The 18,997-nt window shown below is 38.4% G+C and overlaps 1 protein-coding gene across 33 annotated transcripts in view; it reads right to left on the bottom strand.

The window, feature by feature from the left end:
- MYT1L (myelin transcription factor 1 like) overlaps positions 1-18,997 on the bottom strand; it is a 330,562-nt gene that overhangs the window by 10,667 nt on the left and 300,898 nt on the right. For all 33 annotated transcript variants that reach the window (XM_083829861.1, XM_083829884.1, XM_083829883.1 and 30 more), the window contains 2 exons: positions 15,563-15,646; positions 14,211-14,432 (listed from right to left, as the gene is read on the bottom strand). In XM_083829861.1, coding sequence (XP_083685987.1) covers positions 14,211-14,432; positions 15,563-15,646 — 306 coding nt within the window. The remainder of the gene's footprint in view (positions 1-14,210; positions 14,433-15,562; positions 15,647-18,997) is intronic.

Here is an 18,997-nt window from a genome sequence, read left to right as displayed (position 1 = left end):
TGAGACTGGGAGTAGCTCCAGATTTCTAGGAGACTACTAGCCTACTGGGGATAGAAGAAGACAGAAGACTACTTCTGGAGACAGAAAAAGAGCAGGTATGATTTTATTTGTCTCAAATATTTTGAGACAAGATTTTACTTGTACAAAAGAGTAGAAGTGAATTCCATTTCAGCACTTCAAGAGTATACTGGTTTATATAAACCAGTATACTGGTTTTATACTGGTTTTAGAGTAATTTTCTTAGTAATTTTCCTAGTAGCTCACATGATTCTGTGTTTTGGATGTGTGATGAAAAAGTGGTGATAACACATGGATGTTTCAGTTGTTGCAGAGCAGTGCTCACACAGAGCCAAGGACTTTTCTGCTCCTTCTGCTGCCTGGCCAGCGAGGAGGATGGGAGTGCACCAGGAGCTGTGAGGGGACACAGCCAGGACAGCTGGCCCAGGCTGACCAAAGGGATGTCCCACAGCGTGTGGCATCATGCTCAGCAATAAAACTGGGGGAAAGAAGAAAAAAAGGGGGGAAGTTGGGAGTGATGGCATTTGTCTTCCCAAGTAACCACTGTACATGATGAGCCCTGCTTTCCTGAAAAGGGTTGAACATCTGCCTGCCAAAGTGAAGTATTGAATGAATTCCTTATTTTGCTTTGCTTGTGCACACACCTTTTGCTTTACTTATCAAGTTGTCTATCTCAGCCCATAAGTTTTCTCACCTTTACCTTTCTGATTCTCTTCCGCATCCCATTGGGCAAGGAGTGAGCAAGTGACAGTGTGGGACTTACCTGCCAATTGGCATTAAAACACAACAAAGAGTTAAGGAAAATATGCTGTAAGAATCTCAAAAAAAAAAAAAAAAAAAAAAAGACAAACATGCTAGCTAGTAGTTTTGATAAGGATAATATCAAGTTTAAATTCTTTATAGTTGATGCCTGTGTCATAGGCTTTCTATTACAAGTGAAATTAGTATGAAATCCTGGTTTGGTTTATTTTTTTTATTTTTTAATAAAACTTATACTGACTTTTAAACAAATATGGAAGTCTTCTGCTTGTTCACTCTAGTAAAGAACTTATAAAATTAATCACAGTTATCTCCCTTGCTGCTGCCATTATTCTTATACACATGAGAAATCATGCAGAAGAACACATAAACATAGTCGAGCTTTCTTTTCGTAATAAAAAAAATAATAAGGCTTTCTATTGACATTGCTGAGGGTATGTCTGTAATAAATACAGTATACACATACTAACACATCATTTATCTCTGTCAGATTGTGGATGCCATAGGGCTTGAAGCTACAGCATTTTAGGTGTAGCTGTGAGAAGCACCAATACCCAGCTCTTTCTTCCCTCTGAATTTCTGATTCAGCAGGAGCTGTGTGTGCTGCTGCCACAGAGACAAGTCACCAACAGCCAGCTGGTCATTAGCACCATGTCTTCTTAAGATGCCATGCCTTTTGGTTCTCACTGAATTTCTACTGTCAGGCTTAATCTCTAACTTGAGAAAAAAAAAAAAAAAAAAAGAAAAAGTGCAGTCTGGCATATCATCCTTGAAAGCCAGTCTCTGTAATAATTTATAAAATACTGTGAAAACAGGCCCAGTCAGCATAGGTTCATGAAAGGCAAGTCCTGCCTGACCAACCTCATCTCCTATGACCAGGTAATCTGCGTAGTGGATGAGGGAAAGGCAGTTGATATAGTCTACCGAGACTTCAGCAAAGCCTTTGACAGGGTCTCCCACAGCATTCTCCTGGAGAATCTGGCAGCCCATGGCTTTGACAAGTACACTCTTTGCTGGGTTAAAAACTGGCTGGACAGCCGGGCCCAGAGAGTGATGGTGAACGGAGTGAAATCCAGCTGGCGACCAGTCACCAGTGGTGTTCCCCAGGGGTTGGTGTTGGGGCCCATCCTCTTTAATATCTTTGTTGATGATTTACACGATGGAATTGAGTGTACCCTTAGTAACTTTGCAGATGACACCAATATGGGGGGAAGTGTTGATCTGCTGGAGGGTAGGAAGGCCCTGCAGGGGGACCTGGACAGGTTGGATTGATGGGCAGAGGCCAATGGGACGAGGTTCAACATGGCTAAATGCTGGATCCTGCACTTTGGTCACAACAACCCCATGCAATGCTACAGGCTTGAGGCAGACTGGCTGGAAAGCTGTGCAGAGGAAAAGGACCTGGGGGTGTTGGTCGATGCTCACCTGAACATGAGCCAGCAGTGTGCCCAGGTGGCCAAGAAGGCCAACGACATTCTGGCTTGTACCAGGAATAGTGTAGCCAGCAGGACCAGGGAGGTGATCGTTCCCCTGTACTCAGCTCTGGCAAGGCCACACCTCCAGTACTGTGTTCAGTTTTGGGCCCCTCAGTGCAAGAAGGACATCGAGGCCCTGGAGCGTGTCCAGAGAAGGGCTACAAAGCTGGTGAAGGGCCTGGAACACAAGTCCTATGAGGAGCGGCTGAGGGAGCTGGGGTTGTTTAGTCTGAAGAAGAGAAGGCTCAGGGGAGACCTTATTGCTCTCTACAACTATCTGAAAGGAAGTTGTGGGGAGCTGGGGGTTGACCTCTTCTCACAGGTAACTAGTGACAGGACTAGCAGGAATGGCTTCAAATCGCGCCAAGGGAGGTTTAGGTTAGAAATTAGGAGATATTCTTTCTCAGAAAGAATAGTCAGGCATTGTAACAGGTTGCCAAGGGATGTGGTGGCGTCACTGTCCCTGGGGGTGTTCAAGGAAAGGTTGGACGTGGTGCTTAGGGACATGGTTTAGTGGGTGACATTGGTAGTAGGGTGAAGGTTGGACCAGATGATCTCAGAGATATTTTCCAACCTTAATGATTCTGTGATTCTGTGAAACCCAGTCATCTGCAAGTTAAGCAGAAACACTTATATGCACAAATTAGGATAAAGTATATATGTATGCACCACAAATATATATATACATATATATGGTGATCACATTTGTTAAGAGTTGAACGCAAGGTGAAGAATTCATTTTCTTCCTTGTTTAGGAATCTGGTAACATTTATGCAACCTATGCCTAAACTTACATTCACTGGATTTAGAAAATAAGGTGAAATTAGTCCCCAGATAAAAGGAAAATTACTGGAGGGGAAAAAAAAAAAAAGTTTGAAAGGGATATCTCAGTCTTAGTTTAAATTTACCAAGAAATCTAGTTTAAAAAAAAGAAATGTGGGCTAAAATGCTGAACTGCTTCAAGAATGTAATTTCACTGTATTCAGGGATACAAACAAGAAAGGCTAGCTGAGTGGAGGGATCATTGATCAATGGATTAATTGTCTGGGTGACTGATTTTAGTTATCTGGGTTCCAGCTGTGCTCTGTTACCTTTTTTATTTATTTTTATTTTTTTTTCCTCAGCAGACAGATGTAGTCTGGTCCATCTTGGAGCTGAAGGAATTGTACTTGGCCTATCAAGTGAAGAAAACATTTCCAAAGAGGGAAGTAGGGATGTGGGAAAGGAGCAGACATAGGTCAAATAAAAGGCAACTTTTATATTTGGTGTGTGAAGTGCTGAAGTTTACAGAGAAAGAACAGGAAGTAAAGAAACCAGAGGCTTAATCTGGAGTAACCAAAAAGCATCCTGAGCGCTAACTTTATAAACATTATAAGATGTTAATAGATTCACTACCACAGTGGTTTTTTGTTTGTTTTTTTTTGTTTGTTTGTTTCAAAAGTTAAGAAAATGAAACATTTTTCCTGTTTATTACAAGTAGCATCACCCACAGACTAAAGAAAGACTAAAGGGACCTCTGCTGACTAGAGATAGATCCAAAACAAGCCCCACATTAAATCCTTTTGAAATGCTGGGAAATATAGATCACACTGAAAACTACTGCTTCATTTTGTTAATGGATGAAACTTACTCTTACAACTAAGCTTCTGAGCTGTTTGGTAATGTTTGAAGTTCAAGTTAAGTGATCAAACTCAGTGATCAAAGTGGCTCTTTCCTTGGTTTAATATTAAACCCATGAGCCATTCATTATTTTTCTTTCTATGTTGAGGGGTATCAGCTGTAGAGATTTCCTTATTCCCATGAGGAAACTCTGCTACACACCTGAAAAGATGAAATACTCTATGAACAACTCCAGCAGAGATAAAAGAAACCCTCCCTGCCCAACATTCATTTTTATTTACACTCAAGGGTGACTGGCTTATCCCCAGCTTCTTATTGAACTGCAACGTCCAGACTGAAGGAGTCCAGGATTGTTAGCAGTAGATAGGTTCTGCAAACAAGGTAGTTTTGTTTGTGTTTCTGCCTAAAGAATTTTTGGGTGCATTTACATTTCACACCTGAATGCTGGTGTAGGAGAACTTTCACTTAAATTTTCAGTCATGAGGGAAATACAAGTTAAGAGGACTAAAAGCCTGATGCAGTGTGGAAAGTAGCAGCTTCTAATCCAAGCTGTTTTCTGAAGCTGCTAAAGAAAGTAGCTGAGATTTGATTTTGTTTAAATAAATCTTGCATTGGTTCTAGAACTTAGAAGCATCAAAACACAACTCAAGTGGCTAAAGAAGAAATATAGGTATTATGATTAAAAACAAAATGTGAACTTCTCAATATTTTAATGATACCAGATCACTGTTTGAGAAAGACTTCCTGTAAAGAACTACTTTCTTATCTTGGAGGGGAGGGTTAAAGTAGCATTAAATCAGGTTGGTCAAGCAACAAATGGACAAAAATAGAGTGAATGGTCATGATACCCACAAGCTGAGACAGTATTTGTTTTTTATTCAAGATTTAAAAGGTAAAATAGTTTTATAGCTTAATTATGCTTATCCCCCCAAACAAAATAATAAAATAAAAATCAAGTTATAAATAAATAAATAAAACAAAATAGAAAATATGCAGAACTGTGAACATTGCCAAACTGAGAGAAAAGGCTCTGAGAGAAGGCTCAATTTGAAAGGAATCACCCTGGGGCAACAGGAAAAAACAAAAAGGGTTATTGAATCTCAAAATGCTGCAACTTTAAGAACACTGCCAAATTTGCCCTTTATCTGGGCATGGCTACTCCTGAGGCAAATTTACATCAAGTTTTGTTCACTGAAGTTGCTTACTCAGCAAAGAGGCTCTGTGGGTGGGCTTCTCACATGTCCTAATGAGTGTTGACCTGTACCATCCCTGAACAGGGAAAGGGTTTTTGTCTTTTGTCCAGTGATGTAATAGCTGTTCAAAAATCCCTCATTACTCTCAGGTGAGGGAGGAAACGTTGCAGCATGTTCTGTGATTTGCAGGTGGCCCTAGCACCTGTTAAATTGCAGGGAAGGAGTGTGCACTCAATACAGCACCATTGAGCAGAGTCTCTTAGGAGCTGGGGGCCCAGCTTTGGTTACTGGAAAATTTATCAGCCTTTCTACTGTTCTATGACTGCACGTTACAGGACAGATGACCTGAAGACCAGTGAATTTACTGGTCAGTCAAACAGGGCACATAATGTTGTGAAGGAAAAGATAGGCTGAGACTTCCCTGTGTATAAATAGGTAAGGTGTATCTCTAGCTAAATGTCTCTGATTAATGTGCTTGGGCAGGCAAAAATTTCAAGTGACCTGTTTAGTGACCAAGCCCTGCTAACTTTAGACACTTAAAATGAAGCACAGTTTCTCTAGGCCTGACACTAAACAAGAGAGAAAAAAGTACTTCAAGAGGAAAATCTGTCCCACCTGAAATCTAAAAAGCCATACAGTGATCTCTTTTTTTTTTTTTTTTTTTAATGGGCTATGTCTGTAATGAGGACAAACAGGCTCATAACCTGAGATCTTCTGCTGAAGTGCCTGGAATCAAGGAGATGTGCCACTGCAAGCACATATACAAATTACTGTCTGCTGTAGTCAGCTCTGCTCAGCAAAATTTTTCTTGCTTATATTGTGCTGTCTGCTTTTTCTAGTATGAATTTCATATTATTTTCTCCTTGACTTTCCCAAGGTAAATAAGCCTCTTAAGTCCTTTTAGATTAGCTCTCTGTTAGGAGTCTTTCAGTTTAATAGACTGTACATTTGATTATAATGTTATTCCATCCTTCTTCCAGATTGTAATGAAAAGAGCTGGCAGAACTACCCACAGTTTAAGAGCCTAACTCCTTCAACGACCAGGCTTTGCTTGTAGTCACTCCTGACTTTTGTCAATTTTTAAGTGATCTGACTGCAATCGTCCACAATAGGTGTGTGCCTCAGGCTCATTTTTTTTTCTTTCCAAATGTCATAGGAAAAAAAATAAAAATCAATTTCTCAGAATATATTTGTATACCCTTGTTTTGGTAATATACATTGTTTTCTCCATATTGAGGGGGAAAAAACAATAATTCAGTGAATATTTCTAATTGTTTATAAATTGGAGCAAGACCTGACATGTCATGAGGTCTTGTTCTGAGTTTAGAGATACATTCTGCTGTCCTCGTGAAAGTATACATGGATTTGGCAGAGTTATAAGCCTCTGACTGGACATGTTCAGTAGATAAGTGTTAGCATTTGGGTGCCAGACCCATGGTATATTTTGTGTGCGTGGCAACGGGGAGCACTCCAGGCCTTTCTCTGCCATTAGGTCTGTCCAGGGCAGCAGGGTGCAGGGAAGAAGGGTGCTTGCTAGGAGCAAAGCTGGTGAGACCAACTGACCTGTTCTGCTGGTGCTCAGGAGAAGCACATTAGAAGACTCTACTCAACCAGACAGGGCCTGGACATGGCCTCAAGCCATGTCTAAGGCTCAGGCCAACTAGCACTGTTCCCAGCATTGTCCCAGCACCATTTTAGTGGTTATCACAGTCTACAGTCACCAAAAGACAGCTTATGTACTGCCACTATAATTCTTAAATACAGGAATGGGTGTACAGACATGAGACACTGCACATCTGGGTATAAAAAGGTTTCCTGGTCTGCTTTACTGCTTATTTTGGCATAGCCTGGGAGTCTGCTTTTAATACCTGATGAATGGAAATCTGGATCAGACTGTATATTTTTTTAGTTTAATATTTTTCTTCTTTGTTTATATATTGTTACGCTTAATTTCCATGTTTCTCTCCTTGCCTTCTTAGAAATCTGTCAGCACATTTTCATGTCTCTCATCTTTCAGTAATGTCACCGTGATGACACTTGTCACTGTTAGTTGTAATTACTGTCAAATACAGTGAGTTTGGTTAATTCTTCTATGCTCTTAATATTGTATGACTTTCTCCTGCTGAATTGCAACCTAGAGCTTCTAGGGAAAAAAAATAAGAAGTAGAAAGCAGAAAAATAAACCTATGGCAGAGAGTGAACAGGCAGATAAACAAACAAAGAACAAGAATAAAAATGGACAGCTTTAAAAAAATACTTAGTGAAATAATAATAATAAAGAGTGAATTAATGTTGGCTCAACTGTGGCAGTCTATTTGTCAACTTACTGTACTAACAAATAAAACAAAGGCCAAGAGTTGACTTGAAAAGAGGACTAGCTAGAAATAGGTACAACCAAATAACTGAATGAATTGCATATTAAAATCTTCTTACACATCTGGAGCCTGACCGTATTTACGTTTAATAAATGCATGAATGGAAGAACAAGAAAAATTTCTTCTCTGCAAAGTTTTTACCACTTTCAGCATCATCTTCAACACAGCATATGAATAGCTTTCATAAATAATTTTTAACCTTTTATTCCCCATACATATAATTTCTGGACACAAATTCCTTATAAGTGTGATGTTTTGGAAGTTTAGAGCATCCTGAGAATTCATTCAGACATTTTGATTGTTTATATTTTAAAGAATGCTCACAAATATTTCTTTGTTGTTTTTACACACAATATTTTATCATGAAATACATCATTTTTGCACTATGGCTCACAGCACTGTAGCTATATATCTTCTGATGTCTTTAATTTGGATTAGTCCACAGTACTTTGTATCATATATATATATATATATGTGACCTGATCTAACTTTACATTCTAGTTTCTTTTTTTTTTTTTAGTTAAGCATCTGAGCTTTTCTCTTTGCATTTATTTGAAAACAACAGATATTATTATTATTTTTATTATTATTATTTATATTTTAGCTTTTATTTCAAATCAGCTTTCTATTCTGCCAAAGAGCTGATTCCTGTTAGGAACTGATTGCCTCCATCTAAATTCTAGGCACTTTTATTTCACCATGAACTGACAGGAGAAATGGAGAAATGAACTGAGGCACTAGCATTTTAGTATCTCAGGTGGCTTAAGGTAATGTAAGTCCTGCTGTCTTATCTACAGGCCTCATACAATACTGCATCAACACAAAGGCTATTTCAGGTCCAAGGCTCTGCAGGAATGATTTTGTTAAAGTAACAGAAGTTGCAATCCTACGTAGAAAACACTAAAAAATCATAATAATCAGAGTTTTTCTCAGGCTCAGTCATTTAACAAGGGCCAATGATCAGCTTCCACATCCCTCTTGAGCATTTTTCTTCTAGGCTGCCACTGCCCCTCTTCTCTGTCTCCAACTTGACATGGGTGACTTCCCTCCCACACTTCTGTACTGGGTCTGGCTGGGATGGAGTTAACTTTCCCTGCAGCAGCCCATACAGTGCTGTTCTCTGCACTTGTAGCTAGAACAGCCCTGTTATCACACCAGTGTTGTGTCTATTGCTGAGCAGTGCTGGCACAGCACCAGTATTCCTTCCAAACCCCCCAGAGCCAGCAGGATGGGGGTGGGCAAGAAGTGGGGAGGGGACATCACCAGGGCAGCTGCCCTAAACCAACCAAAGGGATATTCCATGCCATATGGTGTCACACTCAGCAAGAAAAGGTGGGAAAGGGGAAGGAGAGGGGGGCTCTTGTTATGAAGACATCTGTCCTCCCAACGTGGCTAAACATTGTTCGTTGATGGGAAGCAGAGAATATTTTTTTTCCCCTCTCTCTGTGCTTCCATGTGGGCTTTGCTTGTTTTTCCCTCTTCCTTTTTCCTTTGACTAAATTATCCTTATCTCAACCCATGAGCCTTTTTTTTTTTTTTTTCCCCCAGTGTACTTCTCTTCCCCTGCCTTCTTTGAAGGAGGGCTAGTGAGAGAGCAATTGTAGTAGAGTTTGACTGCCCAGCAGGTTAAAGCCACCACAACTTTCCACCTCTACATGCAGTCAGCTCCACACAGAGACTTCTCTCATGGTCTGCAGCTGTAGCCCTTTGTAATCAAATAACTCATTTCTAAATGCTTCATTCACTGAGCTAATGCTAAGTATTTTCTTGCTTTCAAATGCCAAAGGTGAAAAACACTGATGGTAATAGAGGATATGACTTCCAGCACATAGATTGAAAACTCTATAAACCATTTAGAAACAAATTTGCAGCCACTAGCACGTGTCTGGAGATGTGAAGTGTCTGGATTATCGACCTACTTCCCCTTCAGCACTCTGCATGCAAACACCACCCACAGATAAACCCTTTGGTAAGATGTTCTTTGGACACAGGCTCAAGCTACAGCCCTGAGCAACAGGAGATTTGTCCATAAGCAGCACTTGCAAGCCTACTCTTCAGGAGTTGGTCACGTTAAAGTTTTTTTTCTTTTTTTTCAGACAGTGTCTGTTTCTAGCAAAAAAAAAAATCATGAGAAAAAGGATCTACACATGAAATTCTACTGTTCCATCCTTCTTTCCTGACATTTGTAATTTCCTGGATGCTTTGGGAGTTTAGGAACTCAGTGGTTCTCTGCAGATCTGTGTGAGTGTAGGTGTCAGTCTGCTTCTAGCAAGCAGCTGCTGAAGACAGTTCCTGCCTTGAGTTTTTATCTTTTCCTAACCTGCCTGTTCCCAGGCTTAGCAATGCAGCTGTACAGCTCAGAGCTGTGACCAACTAGAATCTTCAGAGGGAATAAACCCTGGTGCTCCTTCACCTCAGGATGTATACACAAGATGCTGAATGAACGGAGTGCACTGCTATTATCTTCCTACAGGTTTTCTGACAGCCTTACAATTAACTAGGTCTTCCTATGTATAAAGTGAATAGCCCAAAACAGCCCTGTGTTTCTCATAACCACATCTCAATTTCTACTTACATTTCTTCAGAAGAGAAAAGGCACTGGATGATGTCTGCAGCCCCTTCCAGCACATCTGAACATTTTGCAAACCCCGTGGTGTGCTCTTGCTGGTCAAACACAAATCCTATTCCATAAACTTGTCTACAGATCTTGGAATCCCACTGCCCTCAGTCAGGATACAGATACACTAAAGAAAAATTCGCCTTCTTCTCATTTTAATTTCTGTTTATTACTGACATAAGCATTAGCTTGTAATGGGGAATATACTTAACAATCACTGATATATTGTAGCTCTACCAGAATATGTTTTCCATGGTAAAGGAAATTTGAAAGCTACATTACCAAATTTGAAATGGGTGAATAGTGATTAAAATAAAAACAGGCAAGAGATGGGGACAGGAACATTGTCCTAGGCATTTGTGACTGTAATTGCCACTGAAGTCAACCAAAGCATATTACCCTTCAGTACTAAGGAGCAGGACTGCTATATCCAAGCATACTCTGAAAAAGTCCCCACTAATTGTAGTATTAGAAATGATTCAATCCAGAAAAATCTTAAATCAAATAAGATGATGCAAGGGCCTGTTCAAGAACCAATGTGGAAAGCTGCAGTATAATAAGCAAGTTGCATTTCATTATAACATATTTCATTTACCTTTTTACTGACTCCATGATTACATGCCTTTCAATTCATTTTCATATTGTTAATAGGTCACCTTATTTCACAGTGGCCTTTCATGCTAGCATTGGCTCCTTTGTGAAGCATAGTACTCCACATCCTGTACTTCAAATCCCTCCTGATAACCCTCTATTGCCATTGTTTCCTAAGCAAAACTCCTTGATGAAATAAAACTATTCATAGGAATTTCTGTGAACAGGAACGGCAAACATTAAATAAACAGAAACCTCTGTTAGTGCCTTTGTTCATAGGGTAGGAGTCTAAGTTTACTGAAGTTTGTGACTTTTTCCATTGACTACTTATTTCTTCTTCAGAAGGATGTATGCATATATTTAAATTCCAGACAACATGATACCAGTTGGAAGACTGATTTACCCAGACTGGTGGATCATCTCAAGTCCATTGTTATTAGTGGAGTTATACGTTGTGTACAAGATGTAACAGCAGCTCTAAGAAATCTTTGCCTCAAAAACTTCTCTCTCTCTAATTGATTCAATGGTTGGCAAAATTTTCACAAGTTAGTTTGCTGTTACAGTTTCCAGATAACAACACATTAACATGTTGGATAACTGCTTGGATAATAACACATTAACATCTGTTTACAAATGGAGGATTATAAAATCTCAACACATTAAGGACACTATTGCATCTAACTAACATGTATACTTGGAGAACAGTGCTCATAGAGAGGTATTTGTACTGGGAAAAAAAAATCACCTATCAGGAGAGAAGTGAGCTGTACTGGCAAAAAAGAAAACTTAACTACTACTTTACTGGAGGTTTTAGCAACTTACTTAAAGCTCATAACTCTGCCTTCTCCCTATGCATGCTAACCACAGCCATACCTGCAAAGGACTGTATCACAAACCTGGTCTCAATATGTAACTGTCACAACATAGCTTCTTTTCAGAAGGTGGCATTTGAGACTTACAGACATACAGCTGTATAGCAAAATGTTGTTAGTTGCAGAGGATGAGACTATAGCCTATTGAAAGGAATGCACTAAAAAACAGGGGATATTCCATCCTTAGACAGAAAATGCATAGTCTGCAACTTATGTGGGACTAAGCTTCAGATTGAGAAACACCCCATGGAGCTCTGGAATGCTGGGGCACATTCATTTAACACGTCTAGCAGCCTTCCAGTTATCCTACATAGCATGTTTAGTTCTCAGATGTCATAACTAAAGAATAGGATTATCTCACAGGTCTTCTGTCATTTTTGCCAGCCCATTAGGGCCATCTTGCATTCCCCAATGAACACTTCAGGCAAAATGTACCTATTTGTAGGCACGGGAATCCCACTCTGTTGGTGCACTCAGTGACATCTGGTGTACAACATTTAGGTGGTGAGACACTGGAACAGGTTGCCCAGAGAAGCTATGGATACCTCATCTCTGGAGGTGTTGAAAGTCAGGATGGGGCTTTGAGCAACCTAATCAGTGAAACATGTCAGGGTGTTGTCCACGTCCGTTCAATGTCTGTGGCAGGGGGTTTGGAACTAGATAGTCTTCAAAGGTCCTTACCGCCTCAAAATATTCTATTCTTTTATGATACTTTGTGTGAGCAAATAAACTAAGCCCTTTTAACAACATCTTAAGAATTCTACAAGGATTAATCATGTTTTAAATAATATGGCTTGTTATTAATGTTGCCTTGGTTTACAGAAGCTTCAAGAAATTGTTAAACTTGCTCACAACAACTTAGAACATTGCACTTTGTTAAGTCAAGACAGTTAAATAAGATCAGTCTAATTCAGTGAATCTTTTTAAGCAACCTTTCATCTTTGGCTGTTCTCTGCCAATAATGGACCTTATGGCCCAGCACCTCGTCTTACAAGGTATGACGTTTACATGTCTCAGTTTCTGTTTAAGATAACAGAGAAAGCACATGGCTGCTACATGTCTAAATGTCATATTTAGGTTTCTCCATTGGAAAAAAAAGTTCTGTGTTTTTTTTGTTTTGTTTTTTTTCATGAAAACAGTCCTATTAAAAAAAAATCTAGATACCATTTGCCCCTTAATCTTGAAAAACAGTTAGATTTAGTATCAGCAGATTCCTTGTAGAAGTTAGGGTTAGTTGTTGAAGCAATTTTCTCTATGTAAAAACTCCTTGAAAGTTATATTATTATAGTTACAATTACATTGTATCTTCAATTAAAGGTAAAATCATTCCAAAATTTTAATGACAGACCTCTGTAAGTCACATAAATGTTACACCACTATGAAATAAGCTAAAGTGAAATATGAACATTAAAACTGAAATTTTACTTAAAGCCAGAAACTTAATGTACACATGTGTACATCTGCAGAAATGGTCAGGGCTTCTGTATCTGCCACTCCCTAAAGCCTATGTGAGCTGCAGCCTATTTAATGTTTGACCACCTGAATAGCACCTCAGGTCATGGACCAAAAGCCCTTCACCCTGGGTACCATATGAACGCTAAGTAGAAAAACAGCTCTGAACATAATAAATACAAACTATCTGCACATAGTTTGGAGATGTTGCATTAAGGGTAGGGCTTTTGGGTTAAGTTATAAAGGGTTACCAAAGAATCAAAGGAAATCATTATAGGCATGGGAAGTAAGAAGAAGTAAAATTTTCACCTCTATAATTAGAATTGAGTACAAAACAAGAACAGTTTGGTTTAGTTAACTAAAAGGTACAGAAGTTCAGCTGAGGTCTGTCTGTAGAAAGGTATCAAATTAGGCACATTGACTTGATGTATTTGAAGTAATACAGTTTTATATTAGTTACTATGGAATAAAAGAAGAGATTTACCTTGGCATTGTAATCACGGTACAATTCCAACACAAAGATCCAAAAATATCCTTGCTTATTTGTGATCTAATATTTTAAAAAGGGGACAAAATTTATCCCTAATAGACTAGCCACAAATCTCCTAAAAGCTATGAAAAATATCATCACTGAAATCTCTTCTTTTTGCTAAGTTTATGAAAAATTTGATGTTGTATTTCTTTTGTTAAATATTTGTATTCAGTTATTTTTAATTAATATGCTGTATTGTTTGGACTTTTATTCTGTAATCTGCTTACTGTTTTGAGTGAACATTTTCATTATCAAATGAGAATATTATATTGTATTTATAGAACTGGTTCCTGAAAATTCTTTCATTCCATGCTTGTTTGGGAATCAAGTGTGTTCAACATCTCTGAAAATTATGTGGATTCAGATGAGTGTTACAAAGTCTATTCTAAAGTAACTTGTCCAGAGTCACTCAATAAAGCAATAGCATATTTACAGTTATTGTCATGCACACTTTTTTCTCTACAATCTTCTGAGTATTATAGATTCTGATTCAGATTCAGGTCTCTACCTGCAAAGACTTGCATTTAAAAAGTCACAAGTCTTGATTTTTAGTCACCTAGAACATATGTAGGAAGCCTATTTTTCAAAGTAATAATGACAGTTAAAAGGAACAGAGAAATATCATGAAAAAAGCTGTATTCCAAACCTTGTAAATATAATTTAAATAATAAGCTTAAAGTGAAAAATATAAGCTATAGCTACTCACCTACGATGAGTCAGAAAACTACCACTGACATGTCCTGAGCCATCACATCCTGGGGTTGGACATGACATTCCTTCCGTCTTCACTGATTTCCAGGAGAACTGTGAGCCATTTAGGTATCCATCCTTTTGCCTTTTGGCAGCTAGAGGACACCCTGATGCACTGCGATGGGATGCATATTTTCCAGTTATATGACCCTGACCATCACAACCAGGAACTGGACATCTGGATAGCAGATAGATGAGATAAACTTTATTGTCTTGCCATCATATACCTGGTAGCCTCTACAACAAAGTCAAAGTAAACCCAACATGAAATTAAAAGAACAATCATGCACTGTGGTCTTAAAAATGTTCAAGATACCCTTTAGTGAGTAAAACTACAAACAGAACTTTACTAATTAAAAAATAAATAAATAAAATTGTTCTTTGATAAACAATAAGGAGGCTAGCCAGTAGATGAGGTCACAGATTTTGATATCATGCAATAGCAACAAAAAGAGTGAGATATATGTTTGAATTGTCTGTGTTCATTACAGTAAATATCACACTGGAATTAAAATGGTGGCTGCTGAGCTCGACTCAGTAAGGAAATTTCCTGTAAATAATCTCTAAGCACTTAGTATTATTCTTGTTCTGTTTTAAGTGTGTGTATGGAATCTAAAGAAGACTTGTCTGAAATCATTGAAATGTTAGATATAAACAGAGTTAGGTATAAGGAGATCCATTTCTGCAGTGAAAGGATGTTGCCAGATTAAAAAATCAGGAGTCAGATTATGAGAAATAATACGAAATCATAGTGCCTACTACCTCAGAAACGTGGAGTACCTTTAAACACTCTCTGAATTGGAAAGATCATAACAAATTATGTGCTACAGCCTAAAGAGATCAAAGAAGGCAGTTCCATATTCATCTGTTATTTGGGAATCCCTCATGCATTTTCCCTGTATACTTCCAAAAAACAAATAACCAGGGTCAGAAGGAAGAAGTTAAAATCTTCAAAGTGAAATGCTTAATGAAAACAATTCAGTAAGAATGCCACTACATAGCACATGTCAAAACAAGGCTGGTGACTTCACTGTTTGTCCTGCACTACAATATTGCTATTGAGTATCATATCCTTGGCTAGAATAAATCAGCACAGATCCCTGATTTGAAGTTCAGTCACTGAAGTCAATGGGGCCAGTGCAGAATTCCTGAGTATTTAGAGAGCTTTATATTTTTCTTAAGCAAAACTATTTCAAACCTAAACCATCTGCTCTTGGATAGCTATAAAACAATAGAGTTTGTCTTAACAGCTGTATATATGACCTGTTATACAACGTATGAAGGTCCTTTGACAATATTTGTTCTCACCTAATAGGTTCTTGGTCTTCTTTGTCTTCCTTGCTTTGTGCTATCCTGATTCCACTTTTCTTCGCTCGCGGACAGCCTGAAAGACTGATTGAAAGAAAATATTTTAAATAATTTCTCATTTTGGGGTACGGTCTACAATGGATACACGTTCTATAATAAAAACTGGCAGAATGTGTAATCCTGTCCCTTTTCCAAAATCAAAGCTCAGTAGTTTAAACAGGGAGAGTTGCAGTATGCAGCCACGAGGGGGAATCCGAGTATCTCGGTTTGTGATGGCAGGACAGGACTGCAAGCGCTGCGCAGGCCACACACAAGCAGTTCCCGAGAAGGCAGAGAATGCTGTTCTTAAACCCTCCGCCTAATAGTCCTTCCAGCTGACTCAGCAGCAGCAGTGGCAGCTTTGAAAGGAGTAGAAGGCCAGTGTTTCAGTGCTGAGAGGCATCACATCCTCTGTATGTCTGAGAGAGAAGGAAAAAGAGGCTAAAAAACCAGGCATCTTTGGATCTCTTAGTAGGAAGAAAGATTTCTCTAGGGGACACGTTAGAAACACTATGAAACCTTCTAAAGCATCATGTAAGAATGCTATAGAAAGGTTGAATTACAAATATGCCAGAGCTCAGAGCTGTACAGTGCCTTCCTGGGAAAGAGTTTAAGTGCTCAGAACACATCCAGACAAAAAGATTTAGTAAAGACAAGTTTATATGTTAGGCCAACCAATGTTACTTTTAAGTAGACACTGAGAATGTCATTTTTACTACTAAAGATGGAAAAAGATCTACCTATTCCAGGATCTTGCAAGTTCAACTTTTGGACATGAAGAGTGTTATAGAAACTGCTTAGTAGACTTGACAATGACTGTAATAGATATTCAATGACATGAAGGGATTTTTTTTTTTTTTTTAAAGTAGCTGCTATCCCTGTTGAGGACACAGAAATGTCTATCCAAAACCCATGACCTGTGTTCTATTTAAATGTTATTTCCATCTTAACATATGAACAGATAAAAAGAAACCCATTGGTAAGAGCAACACATTCAAAATTACTGAGATGAAAGACAAAGTAGTGTTACAAAAATTTGCCTCAGAGAAAGAAATAAACTAAATAAGGTTTTTGTTTCCAGCATGACAAAATGTATTTCAGTGTTGTATAGTAGGTCCTGTCTTCAGGAGGAAGAGACAGAAACAGTGGCAGCAAAAAAAAAAAAAAAAAAAAAAAAGATTATTTTGTCTTAAGACTAGAGAGGACTCTGTGGAACAAGTAGTGAAAAGGTGATGCAATCATGGATGAAGTTCTGTGTTGGTAAATAAAAAATAAGCCATGGTCAAAAATGAGACTTTACATGCTGTAAAGACATAAATAAGTCAATTAAATAAAGGGAGGAATGTTGTCACAAGACACTAGCACAGAGTATATTACCTGGCAACATTTAGTGAGATGGCATGGCTACATCTATAGTGGTAAACAGAAGGGGCCTAGAACTATTGTCTTGACCCAAGACGAGCATGGTCACATCCACACAGCTAAACTCTCTGTAAAATGGGACAGCCACACCCATACAGCTTTGATAGAATGAACTGGATCCAATGGAGCTCCAAGTCATTCCTCAGAACTGCCTGCGAGATTTTCACTGGCCATAGGTCAGTACCATGTCATGAAACGTACTAACAATTTAATAGTGTTGGCAACACCACTGCCTTTGTGTAGGACCAACAGAGTAACCTGTGCTCTTGCCCCATTTCATTTCCTAATACAAATGTAGCTGATCATTTTCCTTTTTAAAGAAAGCTACTGTTACTCTGTGTACAAACTAAATCTCATAAAACTGTTTTAAATGGCATAGGATTTATTTGAAAGTTATAATGTCATAATCTGTAAGAGACCAAAGGCAGGAGGAAAAGAGTCTAATGGATTTAGAATAAGAGGAAGCAGGCTAAATTGGTTCATTGACCCACATATAACCTGGACTGCAGAAAGTGAAGGGGAGAGGATAGGAGTTATGTATATCCCTAGATAATATGCAAAACTAGTTTTACCCACTGTGTGAGAATTAGCAGGTTTCACATCCAAAAACTAAATAGTTAATAGAAATGCCTTAGAGAGCAATACTTTTTTAGTAGATGTACAGATGGGTATGCTTGCAGATTATGACATTTTCATAACAAAATCTGAATGAAGAATTTCTGCCTTGACTAACGATTTAATGCTTTCACATATTAAATCAATTCAATTATCACCTATTTGTTGGTATTTTGATGCATCATCTTTTTGCAATAGATCTTTCTATTCTGGCATTATGATTTATTAGAAAATTCTAAGACCTTTCATATCTTCTAAACAGACGTTTCCAACAGACAGCTTCTGAGGATATGATTAATTCATTTTTCCTCTGACAGCAGATTCACCAAGAAAACATATGTCAGGGATGAGCCTTCACTTTAAATTTTTTATCCTGTGATAACCAAAAAGCTATTACTTCATTTTGGTATCAGTTTAATTCCTTATCTATGAAGACAAAACATGAGAGAAGTTCAGCGATAGTATATGCCAGTATAACATCTTGCATACATTGAATGTCTTTGTGGAACTGCAGAAAGTTATGGCAGGGTTAAATCTGCCTTTGTGTATGTTATGCATTCAGCCATTTTAAATACAAATGATACTTAGACATCATGACAGCCATTTAGGAGAGAAGTTTATCATTCATTTCCTTCTGAAACTGAGAGTGTTGTAAGTGTATCAAATACAAATAAAAATGTTAACTCAGATGCAAGAAGAGATAAATGCTAATTTTCAGCATGGGAATTAACTGTGGAAGTACTGTGGGGTCTTTCACACTCAGCGATTCCAGATTTAGGCTACTGGTTTGCTGCCCTTTTAAAGACGGTGCCTTTTGCCAGCCTCACCAGTTTAGAGAGTGACTTTGACAAACATCATGAACTGAACAGTGTGGGGCTGCCTTGGTTTAAATGCGGCAGGTCTCCCAGGGCAACACCAGCAATTTTAAGCAAAAATAGGTGTTACTCCTTCCCTAGTTCTGTGTCAGCATTCCTGTGCCTGAAGGCAGTCAATGACCTGGGACTGCTTAGAGGCATTTTGGAAGAGAAATCAAGGCCTACTATGCTGACTTATGTGACCAATACAGAAATGGTGGTGCTTCAAAAGGCTGAATGTACTAAATCCCAATGGACTGGACAAATTCCAGATCACTTTGTTCTGCAGTATTATTTTTTATATCTTTATATGTACTGAGTATGGTGCATAATCAAATGAAAACTTGATCCAGCACTCATCTATAATAAAAGAACATAGGAATTCAGAGATTAAGCTAGGTAACACCATCCAGCTCATGGTCCAGTCCTAGAGTAGTCAATAGACAATGTCCACGGAAGTAATTTTAAAAACAAGCAGGCATGCAATGATACTCCCCTGCTAACC

This window comes from Anser anser (assembly GCF_964211835.1).
Source record: "Anser anser genome assembly, chromosome: 3".
Lineage (NCBI taxonomy): Eukaryota > Metazoa > Chordata > Aves > Anseriformes > Anatidae > Anser > Anser anser.
Note: the sequence above shows the minus strand (reverse complement) of the source record. Positions and strands in the feature narration are given on the sequence as shown.